The 27,036-nt window shown below is 51.2% G+C and overlaps 2 protein-coding genes across 5 annotated transcripts in view; both read left to right on the forward strand.

Annotated features, from left to right (window-relative positions):
* The first annotated feature begins 1 nt into the window (after nt 1).
* On the forward strand, nt 2-12,836 carry CCDC134 (coiled-coil domain containing 134). Of its 2 annotated transcripts, XR_013960099.1 has the most exons (8): nt 125-360; nt 2,054-2,166; nt 3,414-3,535; nt 3,747-3,831; nt 5,853-6,034; nt 6,321-6,392; nt 10,351-10,536; nt 11,803-12,824. XR_013960099.1 is itself a non-coding variant. In XM_080659714.1 (7 exons), exons 2-7 carry the CDS (start codon nt 2,070-2,072, stop codon nt 10,474-10,476), a joined length of 684 nt encoding a protein of 227 aa, XP_080515840.1. In that variant the 5' UTR covers nt 2-360; nt 2,054-2,069; the 3' UTR covers nt 10,477-12,836. The 2 variants fall into 2 exon arrangements, 1 of the variants encoding a protein (XP_080515840.1); XM_080659714.1 differs by having other exon boundaries at nt 2-360; nt 10,351-12,836.
* Nucleotides 12,837-16,097: 3,261 nt separating this feature from the next.
* Nucleotides 16,098-27,036, forward strand: part of SREBF2 (sterol regulatory element binding transcription factor 2) — a 52,101-nt gene continuing 41,162 nt past the window's right edge. For 2 of the 3 annotated variants that reach the window (XM_080659715.1, XM_080659716.1), the window contains exon 1: nt 16,098-16,328. In XM_080659715.1, the coding sequence (XP_080515841.1) occupies nt 16,241-16,328 (88 nt within the window). In that variant the 5' untranslated portion in view covers nt 16,098-16,240. Of the gene's footprint in view, nt 16,329-17,073; nt 17,214-27,036 lie in introns of those variants that run through there. The other variant, XM_080659717.1, reaches the window with a different exon arrangement.

Consider the following 27,036-nt stretch of genomic DNA (forward strand, 5'->3'; position numbering starts at 1 on the left):
AGCCCGACGCAGGGTGGAAGGAACGAGTGTCCTGCGGACCTCGCGCCCGACTAGTCCCAGAGCCCGGCGGGCGGCGCCGGAAGGAGGTCACCGGCGCGACCGGCGCGGCCCGCGCTCATTGGCCAGCAGCGGCGCGGTGGGCGGGACGCCGCGCGGCAGTCCCAGCGCTGCGCTCACCGGCGCTGTGGAGTTCTGCACCTTTGCTGGTCTCAGGACGGACCTGCGAGCCGCGCGCCGAGGGCCTGCCAGGCTGCCCCTTCTTGCACCCCCAGCCTGCTGGGTGGAAGTGGGAACTCCGGGCGGGTAGGCTCCCGGTGGGGCCGTGGAGACCGAGGGTCGAACCGGCTGCAAGAGTGGGAGGTAAGAGACACCTCTTCTCTTTGGAAAGACTCCTCTCCTCCCGGAGCCCCAAAGACTGGAGACAGAAATCGGGGTCCGCCAGCCCAGGGACCTGGCCCAGGGACTCCCCACCACGCCTCTTGCAGAATGCGTTCAGGTAGCTCGCGGAGCTGGAAAGAGCTCTAGGGCGGTGAGCGGGAGTAACAGTGGAGAAGGCAGAAACCTCCCCACGCAATTTGGCTTTCTTTTCCATCTTCCCCTGCTTCAGTCATTACCTGCTGTCTGCTATCCCCCTGACCCCAAGTTCTGCTCTAGTTTGTGTCCGGTTCCCTTGAGTCTGGAGCGTGACATTGGAAGTTGGTGAGTCCTGGGTGAACTTGCACTGCTTTTCATTCTCTAGGTTTCAGTTATATCCTCTGTATGGGGTGGGGCTGGTTCTCAGGGGACCTGTCAGTCACTGACCGGCTCTCCCTTGGGCGTGGTCTGCTCTGAAATAGACTGCGCCTTTAGTCTCGGTTTAGCCTGGGAATAGCTGGGTAACTGGGCAGTTAGCTCACTTTTCTGGTTTCCACACTAGTAAAATTGGGCCCCTGTCATCTGAGTCGGAGGCCTTCTTTGGCCACTGTAATATTGCACCCCACCAACTCCCTCTCATTCCCCTGTGCTTGTTTTACAAGTTTATCGGTTATCTCTTACTCCTACTAGGAAAATAACTACCTGGAGTATAGGGAGTTTTGTCTTATGCACTGCTGTATTCGCAGCTCTAAAACAGGGCCTAGAACAGAGGTGGGCAAACTTTTTGACTCGAGGGCCACAATGGGTTCTTAAACTGGACCGGAGGGCCGGAACAAAAGCATGGATGGAGTGTTTGTGTGAACTAATATAAATTCAAAGTAAACATCATTACATAAAAGGGTACGGTCTTTCGGCTCCGCGGGCTGGATAGAACAGCCGAACGGGCCGGATCCGGCCCGTGGGCCGTAGTTTGCCCCCGGCTGGCCTAGAACATGGGAGGTACTCAATAATTGTGGAATGTTGCCTGAATAGGAATATGTGTTGCTTATGGTGCCTACGGTACCAAAGTGAGTGAGTAGCATCCCTTTTACCCCAAGACCGCCCTGCCTTCCTTCCTGCCCTGTGTCCCTTCCTTTCTGATGACAGAAGTCAGGGAAGGAGGGAAACACCAGAAATTTCACATCCCCTCTGACTGCTTGGACCCCCTTGACCAGTTACTCTCCTGGGAGCCAGGATGAAGAAGGGGAGGGGGTGTGTGAGAAGGAATGACACTGCTCAGCCCCACCTTCCCCATGTACAGTGCCTCACCCAGTCCTCCCTCACTGGAGCAGGGTGGTGACCTCCTTATTTTTATTTATAGTGAGGAAGCTGAGGCCTAGAGAGGCTGAGCAATTTGCCTGATATTCCACCGTTGGGAAGAGCCAGGGCTCTAGCTCAGAGCTCCAGACACTGACCCCTGTGCTCTAAGCATCCCTCCATTGCTGACATTTATCTTGCTTCCTCCTGCCTTCTATCCCACAGTCTTTATTGTGTCTGCTGGTCACAGGCCCTGGGCTAGGCATGGGACTCCAGGGCTTCCCAAAGTTGGGTTCTTGGTATTTGGAAACTGTGTCATGTCAGGGGGAGTTCAGTTCACCTCCCTCTATTTATATAACACCATGCTCGGGTCTAACCTCCTTTCTCTGGATTACTCTCCTAGCTCCAGGGTCGTGGATATGGACCTTTTGCAGTTCCTAGTCTTCCTGTTTGTCCTGCTAGTGTCTGGGACAGGAGTCACTCAGAGGACATCCGTGGACCCGAGCCTGGAGATCTGTATCCTTTGGGGTTGGAGGTGGAGTTAATGAGCTATGGCTGGGGAACTTTCTAGGGATTGATGAGGCCCAACTGATGGGAATAGAAGAGAAAAGGTAAGGTACTCTCATCAAACCTTGATGAGTCCACTGCCTTCTGAGCCTCAGTTTCCCTATTATGTTAAACAGAGAAGGCAATTTACATCTCTCAGAGCCACAAGGACTCTGAGAATAGTACATATGTGCCTAGTACCTTGTGGGTGAGACCCTGGTCAGGGACTCAGGCCCTGGCATTCTGGGCCACCTACTCTGGTTCAGGACTTGGGGACACAAAGATGAGTCAGTCCCTGGCTTTGAGGCCTTCACAGGCCTCACATTGTACTTGGTGATCACTGCTCTGATGGAACATGAGAGAAACACTGTGCTGGCCTTTGAACTAGGTCTTTTTTTAAAAAAAATATATATTTTATTAATTTTTTACAGAGAGGAAAGGAGAGGGATAGAGAGTTAGAAACATCGATTCAGTTGCCTGTCGTACACTCCCTACTGGGGATGTGCCCGCAAGCAAGGTACATGCCCTTGACCGGAATCGAACCTGGGACCCTTCAGTCTGCAGGCCGACGCTCTATCCACTGAGCCAAACCGGTTAGGGCTGAACTAGGTCTTGAAAGGAAAGCTCATAGACGCCCTAGCCGTGTGTCTCAGTTGGAGTCACCTGTATACCAAACATTTGCAGGTTCGGTTCCCAGTCAGGGCACATACCTAGGTTGTGGGCTCGACCCCTGGGTGTGTATAGGAGGCAACCGATTGATGTTTCTCTCACACATTGATGTTCTCTGTCTCTCTCTCTCCCTTCCTCTCTCTGAAATCGATAAAAACGTATACTTTGGTAAGGACAAAAAAACCCCACAAAACTCATAGAGAAGGGTTGGGGCATCCGAGGCAGAGGGTACAGTGTGAGCAGAGGATCTGGGGATAGGGAATAGTTGTGGGAGATGGTGGGAAGACCGTGGGGAAGGAGTACAGGAGCAAGATCCTGCGGGGTTGTGTTCAGGCTCTTGGGTGTAGAATCCTCTGTACACTGGACGCATGATACATTGCAGGATGCAAGCTTCTCAGTTTGTTACTCTCTGGTAGGGAGGGCCTCAGACCTGGGCACCTGTGGCCTTTGCAGATATCCGCTGGTCAGGAATGGGCCTTCTCGGTTGGGACCATGGGATTATCCAGGCAGAAGTATCAGTGCCAGCTCTTTAACTTAATGCCGCCCAGACAAGAAAATGTTTGCCGTGAAGCGACGGGAACAGCTGTTGGCGTTGAAAAACCTGGTACAGCTGAATGATGTCCACCAGCAGTACAAGATCCTTGATGTCATGCTCAAGGGGCTCTTTAAGGTGCATGCAGGCGCGGGGCAGCTCATGGCAGGCCTGGTCTTTGATTTGGGCACTGGAGGATGAGGAGGAGTTTCTAACGGGATGGCGTTCCATTAGAGGGAACTGCACGCACAAAAGATTTGAAGTAGGGTTTAAGTGAACTGGGCTGTGGCGGGGCTGTGGAGGCCTCTGCAAAGCCACTCAGGCAGTCGGGGTTCCCGGGTTCCCTCAGGTGCTGGAGGACTCCCGGACGGTGCTCATTGCTGCGGACGTGCTCCCGGATGGGCCCTTCCCCCAGGACGAGAAACTGAAGGACGGTATGGTCTTCCTGATCGCTCCCTCTCCTCCCCACCACCTTGGGCTTTAGTTGTTTCTTCCCTCCTGTTTTTGTCACTCTTTTTTCTCTCTGGAAATAGCCTCTTGTGGCACCTCCCAAGCGTTCCCCTTTGGTGGATAAGCACTTAGTATATGGTTCTCCAAGAGTTTCTGGGCTTCAGAGCCCATTTCTGTGTCCCTGACACAAATGTATTCCTTTGTGCTGTCCTGTGCTTGGAGCACAGGAACCAGGGAGGAAGCTCTGTCTCCTACCACTCCGGGGAGCCTTGCCTTCTCCACCCCCTGACCCTTCTGGTAGAGAAGGCAAGGGTTGTTTGCATTTACAGGAGAAAAAACAGGCCTACTGAAGTGACTGGACAGTGGGGGCAGTTGCCCACACTCCTTAGTACTGTTCTAAAAGCCTCAATCTCCTTAAATCCTTTTTGAGACTAGGTGGGACAAACATCCTATACAATAAAGAGCTAATCTGCTAATTAGATCAGTGGGCGGGGGGGCGGGGCCGAGCCCCTTGCACCACCTTCATGCATCCGGCCTCTAGGAGATAAATAAGGTAAGACTCTTCTGGGTCCCTTTAGTCCCTCTTCCAGGAATTTCTCTCCGGTGGTAATTTTCTCATGAACTGATGTTATTTTAATAATAAAACTTCTTAGATTATACTGAGAGAGGATGGAAGTGGCCTTGGCATATTGAATGGTGGGCACTTTTACAAATAGCATCTCTAATCTCCACTGTAACTGAGGAAGTTATACATATAACTTGGCTCTTAACCTCTAAGTCAAGCTTACTCCTGAGTGCAAGATGGTCCGAAGCCCAGGTGTCTGGTCCCACGTGGCTCAGACCCAGCGGGGCATATCTTTGGAGGAGTCTGCTTATCTCTGTGCGTGGCCTGGCCAGTGCTGCTGAGGGCTGCCTGGGCCTTATCTGCGGGCACTGGAACAGGAGCTGCCGCCAGGGCTGGGTCTACACTTACACTTCATGCTGACCTGGGTCAGGGGACCTGCCACATGGTGGACATTAAATTCAGTCTAGACTGACCTGTTGACAAGAGGAAGGATAGTGCCCTAACCGGTTTGGCTCAGTGGATAGAGCATCAGCCAGTGGACTGAAGGGTCCCAGGTTCGATTCTGGTCAAGGGCATGTACCTTGGTTGCGGGCACATCCCCAGTAGGGGGTGTGCAGGAGGCAGCTGATCGATGTTTCTCTCTCATCGATGTTTCTAACTCTCTATCCCTCTCCCTTCCTCTCTGTAAAAAAATCAATAAAATATATTTTTTAAAAAAGAGGAAGGACATTAGTGGAGAAATTGATGAAATTCAAATAAGGTCTATGGATGTACTGTATCGATGTGAACTTTCTGGTGTACATAGTTGTACAGTGGTTATGTAAGATAACAATAGAGGAAGCCAAGGGAAGGGATTTTGTGGTGTATTGTGTAAGTCTAAAATTATTTCAAAATAAGTACTTAAGAAGTATTTAAAATTAAATAAAATTGGAAGAATATTTTTAAAAAACAAAGCCTGTCGTGTTTCCTGGCCATGCAAACAGCCCTGACCCCTCACAGACACTGTGGTTGTGCTAACACCAGGCTCTTGACATTTGGATACTAAGTTGGGGAGCATAAGCCCCAGCAAAGCCTCATGTGATGCATATGCCTCCTTGTGCCGAATGACACCCACTTCTCTGGTCCCCACAGCAACTAGTCTTCTAAGCCATGAGATACGGGGCAAAGAGCAGGGCCTGTGCAGTCAGTCAGAGCTGGGTTTACTGCCCAGATTTGCCACTCACTTTCTCCCGGTGAAATGGGAATGGCCGCCACATCTCCCTCTAACGGTGGTTTGAGGATTCAGCGATTTGGTGGACATAAAGCCCTGGGCACAATTGTCCGTTCTCTGCTTACTGGGCCTGGTGGGCTTGCCTCCATCGTCTGGGGAGTGTTTGGGGCTGGCCAGGAGGGCAGTAGAAGGGCATCTGCCCTGGGCACTCATCAGGTTCCTCTCACCAGCTTTCTCCCAAGTGTTGGAGAACACGGCCTTCTTCGGCGATGTGGTGCTGCGCTTCCCAAGGATCGTGCACCACTACTTTGACCACAACTCCAACTGGAATCTCCTCATCCGCTGGGGCATCAGCTTCTGCAACCAGTCAGGCGTCTTTGACCAGGGGCCCCACTCGCCCATCCTCAGCCTGGTAAGGACTGGGGCGGGGACAGTCCGGAGCCCTGTCTCCCAGGGTCCTGTGAGCCTCACAGCTGCCTGCAGCCGGGCCTGAATGTCAGCTTTTGGTTGCGTTTTCCGTGATAAGCCTCAAGGCACCTTGAGGTGCCATCTCAAGGGGTTCTATGCTGACCTGGGTCCCTATGGGACATCACCTGGCCCACAGTCTTAGACCCTGGGTTCCAATGTGGAGGGAGCGGCTTAGGGGGGAGCAAGAGGCAGGAGAAGGCAGAGGATGACTAACTTTTCCTCGTCTGCAGATGGCCCAGGAGCTGGGGATCAGCGAGAAAGACTCTGACTTCCAGAACCCATTTAAAGTAGACCACACAGAGGTGAGCTCGGGGGGCTTGTGGCCATGTCTGTTCTGCTTCTGCTGGGCCACGGGAAACCAGGTCCCGCAGGGGTTGGGGTGCCTGCAGGGGAGTGTGAGGGCTTTGGACTTGGAGCCAGACATGCCCAGGTCTGGGTCCAGGAACCATCGCTCACTCACTGGTGCCTTTGGGCGAGCCACTGCCCTTGTCTTAGCCTCAGGTCACCTGTCTATTCATGGGATGTGCACCCCAGCTGTGGGGGGCAGTCAGAGGCTGTGAACACACCCTTCCCTGTGAGCAGTAGGCACCCACATCAGGTGGATGTGAGGGAAGCCAGGGGAGGTCAAGTCATGCTCTTCTCTGTCCTTGAGCCTTTAATCACCCAGCTGGGCTTCTATCCTACATTCCTATACACGTGGTCATTCTAGGGGGCTGAGGTGGACTCTCAGGGCTGAGGCTGTGGGTAGGATGACAGATGGGGACACATACAGTAGAGGAGAGGAGGGGATCAGAGGGGGGCAAGAGGGATAGGAAAGAAGGGCTGGAGGACTGGACTCCTCAAATCACAGGCTGGCTCCTGCTCTAAGGAGGGGAAGGGGGTCAGGATCGGTGAGGGCTGTCAGATTATATACCCTGCTCGCAGGCTAACACGCTAGCCCGCCACTGTTGCACGGATACTGACAGGTCAGAGGCATCAGAGTTTACTACAGCAAAAGCCGTGGCTAGACTGTTGGACTGGTCATGTGGGTTCCCCTTGTTCCCTGAGTCCCACAGGAGTGACACAGAGGGGCTCAGGTGGATGCCACAGACAGTGGGTTTGCGTCATAGCTGAAGAATAGTAAGCTTGGGAAACCTACCAATTTATAGTGAACAGAAGTAAACCTGCTCTTTGTTTTGGGAGAGACATCACCTCATCCTTCAAGGTTCGCTGCAGGCACAATCCTGAGAAATGGCCCAGGTACAGAGTGGACGGGGCTTTGCGTTCTTGGTGTATCCAGCAAGAACACGCGGGGATGCTCAGGCCCAGCAAGAACACGCAGGGATGCTCAGGGCCAGCAAGAACATGCGGGGATGCTCAGCCCAGCAAGAACATGCAGGGATGCTCAGGGCCAGCAAGAACACGCAGGGATGCTCAGGCCCAGCAAGAACACGCGGGTATGCTCAGGCCCAGCAAGAACATGCAGGGATGCTCAGGCCATGTAGATTGCCTCCTCCACAGGCCAGCCCTCAGCCCTACATGTCTTGGCTTAACTCAGATTCCATGAATGTACCATTCAGTCTGTTAATCTGACTGATAGGGGCTAGAACCATATTTGCTCATTTTGTCTCATGCTGCATTCAGTTAAGGCTGCCATCAACAGGACTAAGCCGCAGGATGAGGCCAGCCTGCAGTGTTGATCTCAGCCATGTGCTCCAGGATCCTGGACTCAGCCAGCTGTGATCAGTTTTGGGGAGACCAGTAGGTCTTATTTTAGACAATTGGATGTGGTCTAAGGCCAATCTGTTATTCATTACCACCCACACAAGAGTTTAGACTGACCTGCTGATCTTTGATGTCATTGCTAATATTTACAAGGGCAGTAGATGGACCCACAGCTACCCTCATCCCTAGTGGAGAGATACTCCGTGGCCCACTGTCTCCCACGTTACACTGGATTTGGGTCCCCATTACATTCTTTGGCTGAATCCTAAGTGTCACTGTGGAGTTGCAGCCTCATTTACCCTACATGATAGAACCCCAGGCCACTCGGGCATCAGGAGAAGAAGATGGATTTGTATCTGTCAGATTGAAACAAGGTCGTACTGGCATGAGTGTCTTCCCAGGGTCACTTCGGGAGCTGCCTTTGATGGCATCTGGCACACAGAATAGTAATCACGTGGTTGGGAATGACACAGCCAGCAGCTGGTCAGATTGTCATCTGCAGCTGCCATTGGCTTGGGCAGACCCTAGGATTGTTTTGCCAAGTGGCAGTGCTGGATATAAGGCACAAAGGGGATTAATTATTCCCCATGTCTCTTGGGATCTAAGGCGTTTTCTCCCTAGACGCTGCGAATATTGCTACAAAATCAGCGTGTCATATCCCAGGGCCTATAATGTCACCTTTTCACTGATCATCCCTTACTTTCACCTAGATCTTTGTCCAGAAGGGTCAGATGTGAATGGACGAGGGCATTTTTACAAAATTTTCAGAGGCATATCATATTTCCTATCTTGGTCCACATGGGCCACTGTGGGGGCAGTTGGCAAGGACGTACTCAACCAATTGGTCATTATCCTAATGATCTTGGGCCGTACTATTTCAACCTGGGACTCCAGGTAGTCAGACCAGAAATACAGAGTGGGTTTTGTGCCAGTCCATGGCGGCAGGTGTGTAGCTTCATCTAGTACGATAGTGCGTTTAGATGGAAATGCCTACCATCTGGGTAGACTGGACCAGCAGTTTGATTCTGGTCAGTCTCGTCAGAGAAAGGGCCCCAAAGACGGATGGCCATCTCATCCACCAGTCTGTAGTCTTCTGAGTGGCAGACCAGAAGACTGTGACATGCTTGGTCATTAGGAGTATCATCTAGGCCAGTGGTCGGCAAACTGCGACTCTGTTGACTAATGGGTTTGCTGACCACTGATCTAGGCAAAGGCGGTGGCTTTTAATTCAGATCATTGTCTGACTGGCCTTTGTGGCAGGTAGTCTTTCATTGTTGTCACAGGAGCTGGTGGCTGCTGTCACCCATAGACAGCTGTATCAGGGGTCCCCAAAACCTCCCCAGGTTAATGATTCACTAGGGCTCAGTGTATGGTCACGCTCACAGCCATGATCTATTAGTGAGACTGGCATGTCTGCTTGTTGATGGGAACGACCCACTAGGGAGGAAGAGCTGATGGTACGGGGGTGGGAGCGTTGCTCCATTGCCAGGCAGCATGAAGGGCCCACTTGAGTTTAGTGTCAGGAATTTAAAGTTGGCTTTAGCCAGGCCTCGTGGGAAAGGGATCCAGGAAAGCATGGGCAGTGTGTCCCTTCTGCCCCAACTAGGCTTGGGTCCCTGGTGAGGCTGAGCCATTGGGGATGAAGGGCCAGGATCCCTTGACTGGCCATCCCCAGCCAGAGCCCGAAAGTATGGGAGAGGCCAGCCAGCTCATCTCCCCCAAGAGGACCAGAAAGTTAACTTGTAAGGACAGGAGGTAGAGTGTGGTCAGGCAGCACTGTTCATGGGGACAGCGACGCTAGAAGGGGACTGGGTTTTGAGGAGATGGATCCATGCCAAGGTAGGGGCACATCTGGGACATCCCAGTGGAGGTGCCAGGCAGGCACTTAGATATGGAGGTGCGCATCTGAGGGGTAACTGGCCATATAGACATAAGTGAAGCCATGGGTTTGGAGAGAGCAGAGGGAGAAGAGTGCCCCCAATCAAAGTCCTCCTCCTCCTCCCATCCCTGGTCACCCTGTGTTCCTGGCTCCTCACCGGCACCACCATCCGCCATCTGTGAAGCCATGAGCCTGGGCACTATAGTCTTCTCTTTCTCCCACCCCCTTTCCAGGGTCTGTCAGTTTGACCTCTGATCCACCTGCTTCCTGTGCACTCCCTTGCCGAGACAGGATGCCTGCTGTCTCTTATTCTCGCTGGCTGCTCTCCCCTCCTCCTCAGGGGTATGGCAGCCAGGGCTTGGGGGGTGGTCTGTGGTTGTCGGGCACTCGGCCCCTCACTCTGGGAGGATTGTTTATTGTTTCTCTGATACCCTTGCTTGTTAGTACTTGTCCCTGTGCCCAAATGCCCTCCTCCCATCACCCTCTTCGCTGTCGGCCTCTTGCTTATCTTTCAGAACCCACTTAGCCTTGTCCCCAAGCCCGTGGAGCCATCTCCACGTCTGTGGGCTCCCTGAGGGCAGGGCCTGCGTCTAAACAGCCCTCCTGCCCCCGCAGTGCCCCAGCTCGGAGAAAACTGCTGCCAGTGGACTCAGTCAGACCACTCTCTCTTCCCCCAGTTCATTTCTAGCACCGACCCTTTCCAGAAGGCCCTGAGAGAAGAGGAGAAACGTCGGAAAAAAGAGGAGAAGCGGAAAGAGATCCGAAAAGGCCCGCGGATTTCGCGATCCCAGTCTGAGTTATAGCCCCGTTGCAGCCCATGGTTCAAGGGGCCAGGAGGAAGAGGAGGAGGCAGCGTGGCCAAGGTGAAGCGGTGCTGTCTGGCTGGTGGTGAGAGTCGGCACCTGTGAGAGGGGAGGCCATGTTTGCTTGGCCCCCTGGAGCCGGCTTTGAGCCCAGCTGCAGGGACTGGGCCGCAGAGGGCTGGGTTTCCTCCCGGGGCCTCCCTGGAGGGAGTGTTGAGGGGACCCTGTGCTGCAAACACAACTCTGTGGAGATGCTGGGGGAGGTAGGAGGGGTGCAGGGCTGGACCCTCCCCGTGGGTTAGTACTGATGCTCGGCTGGCTGCTGCTCTTCGTGGGGAGGCAGCAGAACCAGGGTCTGAGCCACGTGTGGAGGTGCCTCACCTGCTGCTGGCTGCACTGTGTCACGGAGCCGCACGGCACAAGTTCCAGCCCCCTGCAGAGACACAATAAAAGTCAGCAAACTCTCTGGGCAAATCACAGCTGGTTTTGGCCCTAGGAAGCTGTGAGGCCTTTACCAGGCAGGTGGCGAGGGGCCTGGGTTGGGGAACCAGAGGCCCTCAGAGGTGAAGAGAGCACCTTAGAGGATGTTCTGCTTCATCAGGGAGCCCCAGGCTCTGGCAGGGCAGCAAAGTAGGGGCTTGGCTTAGGCCTCCTAATCCATTCTCTACACGGTCCTTGATGAAGGGTCAGTGTTGGAAAGGGACTGAAAGTGTCCTGGGTGGGTGTTTATCCAAGATGACCTTGGAGCAACATGATCTCTATCCTCAGCTAACTGGGGACAGTCATAGAACAGGCACAGGAAAGAGTCAGATGTCCTTTCTGGCAACGCTGGGAGACCCTCAGCCTGTGGGCTGCAGAAGACTGCGCTGTAATGGCAGGGCTGCCCCACGCTGGATCAGTCAGACAGTGAGCGCTCCGGCTCAGGAGGTGTGCGCGTGGAGACCCATGGTCACCAGGCAGGGAAGCTGCAGGGGCCTGAGTGAGCAGCTGCCCTTCCATTGTGCTCTGCCCAGGCAGCGTGGGGAGGAGCTCTGGTGGGATTCCCAGCTCTGTCTCTCTGACCTTGCGAAGCCAGGGTCTGCTTCTTAAAGGGGAGAGACATAACCACCCCAGGCCCTACCACCACCACCTCCACCAGAGCCAACGGAGACCCGAGTCTCGTCTCAGCCCATCAGGCTTGCTGAGTGACCCTGGTCCACCCCTTCTCTGTTCCATAGCTTCGCTGGCAAAGCGGATATGGTAACATCTGAACTGCTTCCCCAAGGCTGGGTGCTGGCTTCTCAGTGACAGGAGACCTTCTCTGATGGTCCTTCATTCGTCCCATAGATTTGCTGAGCACCCACTGTAAGCCCAGCCAAAGAGAGGGGTCCAGTCTTACCTATCTTCACCTCTGCCCCATCTGGCACCTTCATCCTCCTGGGCTCTTCCTTCTACACCTTCAGCCTCTTTCCACCTTGGTTGATCTCTTCCTCTCCATCTTCAAATGGTCCCAAGTTTTCCCATCGGACACCTTCAGAGAAACAAACAGAACCACCCCGCTTTCCCCCTCTCCTTCCCTGTGCTGCGCTGGTGATTGTGTGGCCACTTGTTCCCGGAACTCCACCTTGAGTCACACTGTAGGCAGAGCCTGTCCACCCCCCTGCTGGGAGCTGCAGAGGCCCTAGGGTTCTCATTTGTCCAGTCTCCTTGCAGCTAGCATTCACTTCTGTGACTGAAGTGCCACCAACCAGATGCACCATGTGAGTGTGGTGGTGGAAACAGTGGCCCCCAGGGGTCAGGGGGATTCCTAGTGGCCAGACCAGCTCCAAGGGTGCCTGCTGGTGACAACAGTGATGTCTTCATTGGTGCGTTCAGCATGGTCTTGGACGTTGTTCCTATCTGTTGAGCTTCCAGACGCGATCTGAGACACCCGTGGAAAATCTGGGAGCTCCCAGTATCCCCTAAGGCAGGGCTCCTCAACAGTGGTACTGTTCACATTTGGGACCAGATAATTCTCTGTTGTGAGGAGGTCTGTGTATGTGAGATACTTAGCGGCATTCTTGGCCTCTGCTCACTAGATGTCTGTAGTCATCTCCCAGTTAGGACAACCAAAAATGTCTCCAGACATTGCTGGATGTCCCCTGGGGGCAAACCTTCCTGGCCACAACCCTTCTTCCTCCTTATCTCAGCCCCACATCTTCCCGTGCTGTCCCGGCACTGCCCAGAGATGCTGGGATAGTTCCTGAGGATCCTCCCAGGCCTCGGGCCCACTGTGTTGTCCTTGTTCAGTGCCCTTGGTCTGAGTCTGCTCTGTCTCTTCCCGATTTCTCTTTCCTCACCTGCGCCCTAAATAAAGAGTTTACTGGCTTAGTTTCCCCTTCATTCTTCTTGACAGCTGCATCCTCTAAGACAGGGATAGGGGACCTTTTTTCTGCCAAGGGATATTTATAACATCATTCTCAGGCCATACAAAATTACCAACTTAAAAATTAGCCTGCTGCCCTAGCCGGTTTTACTCCGTGGTCAGAGCATCGGCCCTCAGACCGAAGGGTCCTGGGTTCAGTTCCGGTCAAGGGCACGTACCTTGGTTTCTGGTTTGATCCCTGGCCCCGCTTGGAACACTTGGGATGCGTGGGAGGCAACCAATCAATGTGTCTCTCATATCTATGTGTCTCTCTCTGTCTCTCCCCCTCCCTTCCACTTCCTCTAAAAATCAATGGAGAAAATATTCTTGGGTGAGGATTAACAACAACAAAAAATTAGCCTAGTATATTTGGTCAAACATTTAATTAACTCACCCCCAATGCCTTGGCAGGGCCAGACCAAATGATTAGACCCGCAAGCTGGATGTCCCCCACTCCTGCTCTAAGACCACAAAGCTGATGGCACTTGCCCTGTTGTCACCTGATAAGCCTCAATCCTTATGTTTCAACTTACCCAAAACCAAATGTAATTTTCCACCCTGAAGCCTACGTCTGTGTTAAACCATGGGGTACATGCTTTGGCTTAATCCTGGAGGAAACGATATCTGAACTGAATCCTGAAAGATGGGGGAGGAGGGAGAAGGAGATAGACACTGAGCAGAGGCCTACAAGGGGAGGCGTCAAAAGCAGTCAATGAAAGAACATGCCAGTTTCTCTCTATGACCTGTAGTAAGTGCCCAGTCTGTGGTGGGTGTCTGGACATAATGGTCATCTGTTCCAATCCCTCCCTTTTCATATGAAGAATCCAGATCCTGAGGAGTGACTTGTCTGAGGCTGCTCTACCCCTGGGAGCCAGCCTCGGTTCTCCCCGCCAAGGCAGGGTGCCAACTGGAAGAGCTGTTAAGTTAGGTGAGAAGCCAGGGCCAGGGGGAGAACGTCAGTGATTTGCTAAGGCTGGGTCCAGTGCCACCGCCTTCCTTCTGCTGTTTTCACCGAGCCTTCATTTGTGCTCCCTCAGGCTACTTTGCTAGGAACCAGGGCCTCTGGCAGGCCCAGCTGGGAGCTGTGGGAACGGTTGTGTCCACCTACTTAACCTGATGCTTCTGCAGCAAGCATGTCAAACTCATGGCTCACAGGCTGCGAGTTTGACATGCTTGTTCTACAGCCTCCTGTGGGGGGTTACTGAGACTGGAATGAGAGGGCACTGGACCAAAGTGAGTCATAGGGTAGGCCAGCAGATGGTCTCCCCCCCCCCCAGTAGGGGGAGCCCTGTGAGCCACTGAGCGGTGCAGTTGAAGGTCACATTGTCCAGCTCAGTACCTGGTCCAGAGCTGGGCAGCAGGGTTGGGTTTCCGGTTTCAGGGTGAGACCGGTATAATCAATACCGACTCTAGTCTGTAAACAATGAGAACAGTCTGTCTTTTTTCCCCCAAAAATAACACTATTTATGTTATACAATTCATTGTAAAAAGTATACTGAAATAGCAAGAAGAAAGTAAAATTGACCCTGAACCCACCATTCCCATCACCATGACTGACAGTCAGCTGTTGGGCCTTGCATCCATTTGCCCTTCATGTGAGCACGGAGATCCCTGTTCTTTTCAGTGACAGTAGCTACTTTGTGTGGGCACTTACTGCATGCCAGGCCTTACTAAGTGCTGGCTGGTAGCAGCGTCTGCTGCCTCGGGGTCCTTGTCCCTGTTGTCTGTTGCCCCAGCTACACCGACACCAAATGCAGTTCTCTCCTCATTATGTTAGGGTTCATCTTACTAGTAAATGTGGACGGCTTTCCTGACATCCCAAGTCAGATCCCTTGTTAGTTTCATCACACCCCGTTGCTTTTCTTTGATCACTTGTACTGTTTATTGCCTGGGTTTTTTGTTTGTTTGTTTGTTTAACGGTTGTTCACTAGACTGGAAGCTCTCAGAAGACATGAACTATTTCTAGTTGCCTACCACAGAGGTGTTCAATAAATATTATCAAAGAATGTGCAGATGACCCCATTTAATCCTCACAGCTATGAGGGGACACTATTCCATTTTAGAGATGGCAAAACTAAGGCTTAGAACAGTTAAACTGCCCAAGGTCACACTGCATAAGTGGGTCCGTATGTCTGCCTCCACACGGCCTGTGTTGCTCCTAAGTCTTGAGCAACAGCTGCCTCTCATTTATAGGGAATATACTTTTCCCTTTTAACAATATATTGCAAAAGGCTGTCAGCAGTTATACAATTATCTATGTAATGTTTAATGATGCATGGTATTCCATTGTGTGGATGTAATTATTCATCCGGTCCCTTATTAGGCTTCCCAATTTCCCAGTTAGACTTTGGGATGAAAGTCTTTAAACACACACACTTGCGTACTTCTTTGAGCACTGGTACTTTTACTACTTAGGATAAACTAGAAGTTTGCACATTTGTTTACATCGTAACCAACTGCAAGATGGAGCAGTGGGTACTTGAAGGAGTGGGAATCTGTGGGTGGCTGCGCGTCAGAATTCCTGCGGAATTTTGTCAAAATGCTCACGCCACGGCTCGTGGTGGCCCCGGCACTGGCATTGTTTTAAAGGTCTGCAGGCGGTGGGGTGTGTGTGTGTGTCGGTGGGTGTCGGGGATAACGAGAGGAAGAAGCGCTTGTTCGAGGCAGGTGCGAAGGCGCAGAGGTTTTGGACAATTTACGGTCCACGTCGAGCCTCCGTTTCCGCCTTTGTAAGGGGGTGGGAGAAACATGATTTGAATGGTCTCCATACGCCTCAGGGGCCTAGGTTTGATTCCACCGGCTCTCCCAGGCGGGCAGGGCGAGGGGGGTGGCGGGGGCAGCTGGGAAGATGATGTAATGTACTTACAGCTGGCTGGTGGGTAGGGGGTCCAACCAGCGGGCTCGAGTGAAGCGTGTTAACCCTTCAACTCCCGGCGGATGGATGGAACAGCTTGCGGAGCAGACCCAGCGGAAAAGAGAGCGGCTCCTTTAAACTAGGGAAGGCGGTTGGGCTGAGGACCCGGAGGCTTCCCTTCGCAGTCCCTACTAGACCGCGAGGGCGTGGCCTCGCTATGCAAATCTGAGCTGCTGATCGCTGACGCGCCATCACCCCACGCGCCGCTCGCCGCGCCGATTGGCTACGCCGCGCCTGGTCCCATTGACAATAAATAGGAGTGCGTGCGGCCTGGAGGCGGGGCCAAGGATGGGGGCGGGGGAATCCCGCCCCGCCCCTCCTGCGCAGCGCAGACATGGCGGAGGGAGGCACCGGCCGGTGAGGCGGTACCGGGCGGGGGCTGTCGGGTGTCATGGGTGGTGGCGACGGCACCACCCTCGGGAGTCCCTGAACAGGCCGGCAGGGAGGCCTCTGCGCCGAGCCGGACGATGGACGAGAGCGGCGAGCTGGGCGGTCTGGAGACCATGGAGACGCTCACGGAGCTGGGCGACGAGCTGACCCTGGGGGATATCGACGGTGAGTGATGGGTGGGGGATTGGGATGCGGGGGCGCGCGGGGAGGAAGGGGTTACAGCGGCGCACGCGGGTGCGCTTGCGTCCCCCGCCCGGAGTCCCGGTTCGCGCGGGAAGGACCGGCACACGCGGCCGCCCCGAGGCGTCCCAGGCTTTCCAGGCGCTGCGGGTTTGAACCCGAGCCCGGCCGCTCCGTTCCGACAGGCCGTGGGGTCTGCTCCCGAGCGTCGCGTGTCCTTTGGCGGAGCGAGGGTCGTGAGGCCGGGAGCGCGACAGCGGCCTGAGGAGTGCGCGCGGCCGCCGCCTCCCTCGCGCGCCTACACGCGCCCCCCCAGGTCCCACTCGCCCGCCACGCCGCGTTGCACCTGTCACTCCTCGCCCCGCCGCGGGGGCGGCTTTGGATTCCCGGAGCCGGGCCCTCGGCTCGGCGCCCCTAACCCCGTTTTTCTGAGCTTGACCCACGAGGGGTCTCCGGATCTCGGGAAACCTTGGGCAGCGAGCGGCTGCCAAAGCGAGTTGCTGATGAAACGAGCGGTGGTGGCGGGTATGGAAGCATCTCTGTGGAATGAAGACGCGGGCTCTCCTGCTGTAGCGCTGCAAAGGGAGTTGAGCAGCAGGAATTTTGAGTTGTGGCCCCTCGGGCACAGGCAGGGGAGCGGGTGGTCTTTGGTCCAGCAGTCTTAACAGTGGCGTGGAAGAGCTGGTGGGAGCCTGGGAATCCTCTCTTGCGATGCTCTCATTTGTTACCACGGGAACCCAAAGTTTGGGAAGAATCAGCGAGCTGCCCAAGGTCACCCAGCTGTTTACAGAGCCCAGCTCCCGGGCCAGTGTTGCTGTCTCTACATCAGGCTTCCACCTGACCCTTGAGGGTGAGAAGTCCAATGAATAGGTTAGTAATTATGACTCTCAATAGTTGAACTCTTCTGATGTTCTAGGCCCCAAATACTTGATATTGTTTCATTTATTCCTCGCTACAGTCCTACAAGATAGATATTCTTATTCTTTCTATTTAACAGAAAACTGAGTCCAGGAGATGTTAACTTGGCTAAGATCGAACCATAAATGTGCCAGAACCCATGCTCTTAAACAGTAACTCAGGTGCACTGTGCTCTTGACTTTGCCAAGTGCTGTCATGTCCAGGATCACAGTCCAGCCTTGCAGGCAGGAATGATGGTTCCATCCCCATTGTACAGATGTAGAAACCGAGGTAGCAGATTATCTTCAAGGGGAAGAGATCATTGGCAGCAGCTAATTGGAAAGGATCAGTTTCCCATTTTGCTTCTATAACATTTTACCCTTGGCTTGTCCTTGCTTTCCCTTTTTGGTCATCTGGGCAGCACGGTAAGACCTTTAATTGAATTACCAAGTCTAACCACAGTCTTTTCCACCAAGAGCTCCTAAAACAGAGATGTATTAACAAATGGGGGAGGGCTGTATTTGGAACTTGGCAAAGGCAGCTAACATGTGTTGAGCACTTCCATGCCAGGTATTCTGTTAAATACCATAAACATTAATGTTCTCAATTCTTAACAGGTCAAGACTACCATTATACTACTCTCATCCCCTCTCATGGATCCTGAAACGTAGGCCCAAGGCCGTTCATTAATTTACCCAAGGCCACGCAGCCAGTAAAAAGCATGCCTGAAGCTGCCTACCAGGAGGCTCACACATAGAAATTTATGTCCATTTTGCATTCCCATTCCATAATCGATCCCTACTTGTCTTAATTTATAATGTGTTAAATTACCTAGTGGTTAAGTATTAACTTTATCTCTGTAGATTTCTGAGTAAATTGTACATTCTGGAAACTACCACAGCGGTTCAGTGGCTTTGTAGGTCTCCATACCAGATTTGGGAAAAAGTGGCTCCCTGTCTTTAATTGGTCAACAAGTATTAAAATGCCAGCTGTGGTTTCTGAGCTGTTAGGGAACATGAAAGATAGGAAAGGCAATTTTATGGTCTCATGGAACCTGAGATGAATAACAATAAAACTGCAGTGCTGAGTATAGAACAGCTCACAGTTGCACAGAGCAATAAGTGAAAGTCAGCTTTGGGGAGCTTGATGAAGGCTGGCTTCCCAGGAACACTACACCAAGGAAGTGGCCCTTCACCTGGGCCTTGGAGGACAAGATGTGTTGGGCAGGCTGAAGGCCAGTGGTCTGCAGGTACAAACATCCCTGAACTTACCCCAGTTCCACCTCCAGAACCTCCGCACTGCAAGGGCAAGGGCCTTTGTTTTGTTGACGCTGTATTTCTTGCGCCTAGAAGTAAATATTTGTGGAATGCCTGAATGAATCCAGGACCTTGGACTGGGCAGGATTCTAAGTTGTACCAGACACAGTCCTTGAGGTTGGGTTAAATCGGGAGCCGCCAGGTGTGGAGGAAGAGACTGGATATAGATACATATACTGTTGGATGTGTGTGGTGGGGGACAGGGGATACTTGCAACCTAGAGAGCTCATACCTGCCTCTAGGAAGGGCAGGCAGGTGAGCAGAATCCTTTGGCATTGTTGGCCCTGCTACAGTCCACAGCGAATGGGCCCAAGGAGGCCGTATCCATTCACTCATTAAGGACATCTCTTGAGTGGCTTCTAAGTACCCCTGTGATGGGCAAAGTGCTGAGAATAGCTGAATAACTTTGAACAAGGCATTCAAGGTCTCTTCTCTTTCCGGAAACGTTAGTTCTTGAGGGAGGAAACAAGCTGAACAAATAAAATAAATGACACTGTTGTGTCATGGCTCTATGTCATAGAGTTTATGAAAATAAAATGAGTCCATGTTACAGAGAGTGACTGGTAACCAGATTTAGACTGAGTAGGCAAGCGAGGAGCCTCCGAAGAGAGATCAGCTTCTCTTTCTTAAGAGATGCCCAGGTCTGGATTTTTATGTGTAATACCCAGATTTTTAAACATTGGCCCAACAAAGCATGCGTGTTAGTTGATCTTCAGGTCCTTGTGCCACTGTCGAATGTTTTGTGGTCACAGGCCACCGGGCCTCTTATGATAAGGTATCTAGAGCACTATCTTTTGTAGGTGTCTGTATTGAGACAGGGCCTCACACTTCATGATAAGCCAGGTCTTCTGGAAAGACAAAGGCAGGATCGGCTTCCTCTGGAATAAGGAAAGGCACAGTTGTAGAGGTTTTATTTTGCTTGACCCAAACAGATGGGTGGCGGACAAAAATGTGAAAGGAGATTACAAGTAATTTGTTGGCATAAATGGTATGTGTAAGAAAACAGTAGAAGGTGTATGTTCTGAAAGGTGAGTTGGAGCCAAATTGTGGGAGTCTTCATACCAGACATAGATGGTTTGTGGAATGTAGGGAGGGTTTGCAAGTGGGATGATGACACATTAATTATGGATTTTAAGGAAATTCAACTGTGGTGATGGGCAAGGAAGATTGTAGTCAGGGAAGCCAATTAGAAGGGAACTGCAGCCGTCTAGGTGTGAGGTAATAATACTAAGAGGGTGATGGGACGTGGATAGGAAGTGGCTATTTTGCAAGTTGCTAGATGTGACAGGACGTGCCCTCAGAAGGCGTGGCCCTGAAGACAGAGCAGAGGTGGAATTCTAAGATCCCCAACAAGGCTTTGATCCAGGCATTGGGAGAGTTCAGAAGCCAGTAGGGAGAGCTGGTTCGGGGAGATGAAAATTTGTCTTAAAAGGGCTGAAGTTAAGATTCATGGGGATCATCTACTAGGAGATGAGAGGCAGATACTCAGGAGAAGGTCAAACCTGAGGATGGAGATGGAGGAGTAGTGACTAGTGAGTTAAGGATAGAAGTGGCAGGAGATGGAACCGGGATGTCGGAAGTGTCATAACTGATGGGAGGTGAGCTTTTTGAAGACTGGTTAATGGATGATGGAGACAGTGCTGCCGAGGACAGCAAGGATGACAGGGCATGAAAGGGTACGGGATCTGGCAATTAGGAGGTGGATCGCCGACAGCAGTCGGATAAGTGAGTGTGAGGCTACAAAACCAGAAAGGCGTCAGGAGTGAGTAGGTGATAGACAAGTAGAGGCGGCTGTTCTCTTAAGGTTAAAGAAACATCAGCGACCTAATCTACTTACATTAAATACTTGGTTTTGTGGACCTTGAGTTAATGGACTTCAGATTTAAAGGACAAAATTTCAGTCCATATGTCATATGTGAAAATTGACACCCAGTCACCCGGCTGGAGTGGCTCAGTGGTTGAGTGTTGACCCATGAAACAGGAGGTTTCACGGTTAGATTCCTAGTCAGGGCACATGCCCGGGTTGTGGCCTGATCCCCAGTGTGGGACGTACAGAAGGCAGCCAATCAATGATTTTCTCTCATCATTGTTGTTTCTATCCCTCTCTCACTCTCCCTTCCTCTCTCTAAAATCAATAAAAAATTTTTTTAAATTAACACCCTGTTAATTTTAAGATGCTTTTAACCAAGATTTATTTATAATTACATTAACAGGTTATTTTTGTTATTAATTCACTTATTTTTAACAAATTTTAGCAAATAGGTCATATGTTTGAAAAAATAATTTTGCCAACATAATTAAATATTACATACTAGAGGCCCGGTGCACAAAATTCGTGCATGGGGGCAGTCCCTAGGCTTGGCTGGCCATTGAAGTGCGAGCGTCAGGTGTGGAAGGGCAGGTCCCAGCTGACCTCTGGGCCCTGGGCAGCACCTGGGCCCCCAGGCCTCGGCGCCTCCCTCCGCCTGAGTCACAGTGCCTGAGTCCCCATGCGGAGATGTGCGGTGAGCGTGGCTGGATGCCGCAGGCTGGGGTGCAGCGTGGGCCTCTGGGCCACCCAGCAGCACCGCATAGAAGCCAGTTGGGCAGCGCGCTCTCTCCCGGCCGGCCTCGCAGATCGGCTCATGTGCGAACCTACAGGGAGCCCGACTGGCCCCTGTGGTCCTGGCAGCTGCGGCCTGGCTCACCCGGAAGAGGCCATGCAGGTGCAGGGCGGGCTACGGCGGCGAGATGGTGGAGCAGGTGAGCGGGTAGCGCCAGGCCAAGGCGAGTGCGAGTGGGGGCTTGATTGGTCTGGCGTTGCCCACTCACCTGTTCCACCATCTTGCCATGGTCCCACTCGCTCTTTTTTTTTTTTTTTTTTTAAATATATTTTATTAATTTTTTACAGAGAGGAAGAGAGAGGAGAGGGATAGAGAGCTAGAAACATCGATGAGAGAGAAACATCGATCAGCTGCCTCCTGCACACCCCCCACTGGGGATGTGCCCGCAACCAAGGTACGTGCCCCTGACCGGAATCGAACCTGGGACCCTTCAGTCCGCAGGCCGACGCTCTATCCACTGAGCCAAACCGGTTTCGGCCCACTCGCTCTTGTTGGGCCCATTGGGCTGGCAGCGCCTCCACTGGTGCCCGCTGCCAGTGCCTTGTCGCTCCCGACGCCTGCCATGGTCCACGCAGCCCCCTGGTGGTCAGTGCACGACATAGTGAGTGGTCGAGCTCCTGGTCGAGGGGACGATTTGCATATTAGGCTTTTATTATATAGGATTGGCAACTATAGTCTACATATTTAAGTCCAAGAGTCACTGCTCCTAAACAATGTTCAACAAATGATTGGTACGGGATCACACCACATTGCGCTGGGTAATTTGTTCCGTTGCCGTGTGATGTGACTTTTCTGCAGCAGTTTTAATGCGTGATGTCACTAAGTCATGCCCCAGCCATGTGCATTTGTTTACTTGCAGTGATTGGTGAATGCAGGCGTTTACTAGATCTACTCAGTATAAATTTAAAATTACAGTAATGCATATAGAAAACTTTTCTGTGAAATTAAGCTTTTCATACATACTTAATTTTAATTACACAGAGGTATCTACTTAAGTAAAAACAGGTAAACTACTTTGTCAATTTTTTAACATACGCATTTGGAAAAACCTACTTTATTATATAACAGAATTTTGGCTTTAACAGACACCTCCTCGCCTGAATTAAGTCTGTTATATCGAGATTTTACTGGATTTGCCTATTCTGGAAAATTCATATAAATGGAATCATAACAATATGTGGCAAAATGTTGTTCGGGTCTATTTGTGTTGCTAGTGTTCCTTTGTATGGATACACCACGTTTTGTTTATCATTCATCAGTTGATGTACATTTAGGTTGTCCCCACCTTTTGGCTTTTATAAATGAAGCTGTTATGGATATTTGTGTACATGTTTTTGTGTAGACGTGTTTTCGTTTCTCTTGGGTAGATCCTCCACATTTATTATTGCTGTTGGTATTTTCATAGGGCTTTATAATGGCCTCATTTATTCACTTGATTATTTCCCATGTTCCCATAACTAATTCAGCTCTGAATCTTAGGACAGAAACTCTCAGTCTGGTGGGCAATTCTTTTTATCCCCCTGTTGATGTCTTTCTGGGAGCCCTCCCTCTTTTACCCCATCTGATGATGGCTGTCCAGGTCTGCTGTCCTGCACTTACCCTAACCACCCTTAGCCATCCCCCTGGGGACCATGCTGAAGCCCCTGTTCCCTAGTTCTTGTTTTTTCACTCCCTTGTTTTTTGATGGAACACATCCTCCAGTAGCTTCCTGGACAAGAATACACTGGAGATAAATTTTGGGGGACCTTGCCTGTCTAAAAAACAACTTCATTCTACCCTCACTCCAATCTGATAGTTTGGCTGAGTTTAGAATTTTAAGGTTAAACATAATTTTATATCAAAATTTTGAAGGCATTGCCTAATTGTCTTCTAGCTTCTAGTAGTCAAGAAATCTGATACCATTTGATTCCTGATTCTTTTTTTTTTTTTTAATAGAAGTCCAGCCTGAGTAGGACTTTTTTTTTTAAAATATATTTTATTGATATTTCACAGAGAGGAAGGGAGAGGGACAGAGAGCTAGAAACATCGATGAGAGAGAAACATTAATCAGCTGCCTCCTGCACACCTCCCACTGAGGATGTGCCCGCAACTAAGGTACATGCCCTTGACCGGAATCGAACCCGGGACCTTTCAGTCCGCAGGCCAACGCTCTATCCACTGAGCCAAACCAGTTTCGGCAACTCCTGATTCTTTATGTGTGACTTGTTTTCTCCTGGAAGCTTGTAGGATCTTGTTGTTCTGAAGTCCATGACGAGGTACGCTGATGTGACTGAGCTGTCAGTCACTGTCCCTACTTCATGGGCTCTGGAGGGCTCACTATGTCAGATAACTTGCATTCATGCGGTCCTGCTGGTAGCGCACCCAGCACCCCAGCCTGGGAGGAACTTCCAGTCCCTGAGCCTTTTGGTGGCGCTGTCTTGGGTCTCTGCTGGCTTCTCCCTGCAGTCACTACCATCTTTGGCAGAGTCCCCAGACAGTACCTGGCACTGAGGCGCTCTGTAAAGAGGTGTCTAATGAAAAGGAAGTGGTTGAAGTTCAGGGTGTTGGGTGGGTCCCCAGCCTGAGTGTCCACATCACTGGGAATGTTGGATTGGCCAACCCAGTGAGCTGGGGTGAGAATTGGGAGGGTGTGGCTGGCGTACCCCTGGGAGGCGGAGGTGAGAAGGGTTAGAAACTGACTTCCCCTTTTTCCAATGAGTCATCATTTGGAAAAACTCAGTGAGGTGAAGCACAGATCTGCTTTTTAGCGTTTTTCAAGACATCAGCTTTGTTTTGACACTTGAATATGTCTCACTGTTGCTAATGTTTGTTTGGGTTGAAAGAGCTGCTGTTACAGCTTATTTATTTTCCACCCATTTTTAACTCCTGATCTCATCCAGGTCCCTTTTCTGGGGTGGCTCAGACCACCGAACCAGTTTCTTCTCCTTCCTGGGTCAGCCTGGCCTCGCCCTTGACAAACATTCTTCACATTCACACCCAGGCCTTTGGCCTAATGTTCTTCAGGGCTGCCTGCCTCTCAGTGAAAAGGCTTTTGTTGTTCTCATACTCAGTTCAAGTCTCCACGTTTAAAAAATACGTACTTTTTTTGGGGGGGGTGGGGGGCGTTAATCCTCATCTGAGGATATTTTTCCATTGATCTTTTATTTTTATTTATTTTTATTTTTTTTTGCATGTTAAAGAGGAAGTTTATTCCGCACTAACGAGCGAGATTCATTACGGAGGAGGGTAGAAAAACCAGGATTAGAGGAGGGGGAGGAGGAGAAGGAGGACCCAGCCGGACTGCCTCTCAGACTGGGGAGACAGCCTCCATTGATCTTTTAGAGAGAGTGGAAGAGAGGGGAAAGTCAGAGAGAAACATGGATATGAGAGAAACACACCGATAGGTTGCCTCCTGCACAAGCCCTGACCAGGGCCTGGGCCAGGGAGGAGTCTGCAACCAAGGTATGTGCCCCTGACCAGAATCAACCGAGAACCCTTTGGTCCACAGGCCGACGCTCTATCCACTGAGCCAAACAGGCTAGGGCTAAAAAAATATATACATTTTTACTTCTCATTCAACTAGATCTTTTCTCTCCTCAATTTTGTAATTAAATATAAAGAGGTTCTTAAGCAACTTGATTCAAATAGCACTGAATATCAAATGGTATCCTTCTGGATTCTGTCTGACCTTTGTGAATGTGCACACAAATTGTTAGTTTCACTTACAGGTTGGTGTATGTTGAAACAGTTGAGGTGTAATAGCCATATAATCTAACATGATCCATGTGAAAGGCAAACGCTTGCATATCCATGTCTCTGTGGGACACCTGTGTCATTTGGAGTTTTTCATCAGCATAAGGACTGTTGCTCTGAACACGGATGAGCAAGTCACCTTGGAGTTGGTTCATCGGTGTGTGTTTCCCAAAGAGGACTCTTCAAGCCAAGAGCTGGGTTACAGCCCTTTCACACTGCAGCTGTTCTCTTTCATTTTTAATGCCCTTCCAATGCTATAAATTACTGTGTTGGGTGGCACTTATGACTTGGAAAATATTTAAATTTTTTTGAAAAGGTAGTACAGTCATGTAGGAAAATAAAAAACATTAGAGGTACTGGGGAAAGTCTTGCTACCAGCCCTGTCCACCATCGGTGTAGGGCCCACAGCCCCCACCTCCCCACAAGGAATTAACTTTTTATTTTACCTCCTTCCAAACTTAATGCAAATACAAGCAAATAATGAGTATGGATTTTCATGTTTTGCTCCTGCCCTTTCTTTTACACAAATAGGTAGCATTCTCTAAGCTTTGTTCTCCTGTACCTTGCCCCCTTTTTCACGTAGGACCATATCTTAGAGATCTTTCCAGTTCTTTTCACTGCTGCATGGTTTTCCATCAGTCCCTTTACGGTGGACATTGGAGGGTGTTTCCAGTCTGACTGCTAAAAACAATGCAGCGGCGAATAGCTTTGTACACTGAGTGGCCATGACCGCCCCATCAGTACTTCGTTGGGCCACCTTTTGTTGCCTTCAATACTGCGGCGATCCTTCTAGGCATTGACTCCACGAGATGTTGAAAGGTGATGGGAGGAATCTGACACCATGCCTGATGGATAGCACCGTCCAGTTCTGTGAGATTGGATGGTTGTGGGACCAGCTGCCTGATGGCTCTTTTAACTTCGTCCCACAAATGCTCAATTGGATTGAGATCTGGTGATTGTGGGGGCCACCTAAGCAAGGTAAAGTCTCCCTCCTGTTCTGGAAACCCCTCCTGCACAATACGAGCACCGTGGCATAGCGCATTGTCTTGTTGGAAGAAGCCATCTCCACTGGGATACGCCATCAACATGATAGGATGAACTTGATCAGCAACCATACTTAGGTATGTTGTGCTATTCAGACGTTGTTCCACATGAGTTAAAGGGCCCAAATCATGCCAGGAAAACATGCCCCAAACCATAACATTGCCCCCACCAGCTTGAAGGGTTGTACTCATGCATGTGGGGTGCATGCTTTCATGCTGTTTCCGTGAAATTCTCACTCTGCCATCTGCATGATGCAACTGGAAACGTGATTCATTGGACCACATGTCTTTTTTCCAATGCTCGACTGTCCAATCCTTGTGTTTCTGTGTGAATTGGAGACGTTTTATCTTGGTAACTGCAGACAGCAAAGCTGTTCGAACAGGCCTTCGGCTTCCATATCCCATACGATGCAGTGTACGGCTCATTTGCCTACAAACGTCAGGTGGTCATAATAACCTGGCCACTCAGTGTAAATTCATCATTTGGTGCGTGCCGGTGTAAGTGCAGGATAAGTGGCTGGCAGTGGGATTGCTACATGCGTGTATTTGGTAATGAATGTGGGACCACTTCATCTGGATCCTGTGCAGACATATCGTCCTTTATCCTGAGGTGCATCGGTGTTCTCTAGGTGAATGAGACATCGTTCCTTAGTTATTGACTGACTTGTCTCTGCAGTCACCTATTCTTTTCCATCCTTCATCTGGTTTTGAAATCACAGTGTAGGCAGCACCCACCATGTGCCCAGCACCATGTCTGGTCAGACCCACAGTTCAGACCCCCCCTCCCGCCCCCCAGGCCTGTTTTGTGCTGGGCTCTGCAGGGTAAAGTCCCCACCCTCACACTGTGTGTGTGGCCCTTCACCTACGCTTTTAATCCTTTCTCCAGTTGAATGGTAAGCTACGGATGAAGAAACTGAGGCCCAGGTCACACAACTACCTGCCCACCTCCAATGCACACATACTTTTCCTCAACCCCGTGCCCCAGCCCTGTCTGGTATAAGCGGCCTCCAAATGGCAGACACAAGGTGGTGTGGTGGGTTGAGGCTAGAGACCTGGAAAGGTCTGCTCCGCGTGGTCACTTCCCCTGCGTCCCGTCCCGTAG

Source organism: Plecotus auritus, assembly GCF_963455305.1.
Source record: "Plecotus auritus genome assembly, chromosome: 3".
Lineage (NCBI taxonomy): Eukaryota > Metazoa > Chordata > Mammalia > Chiroptera > Vespertilionidae > Plecotus > Plecotus auritus.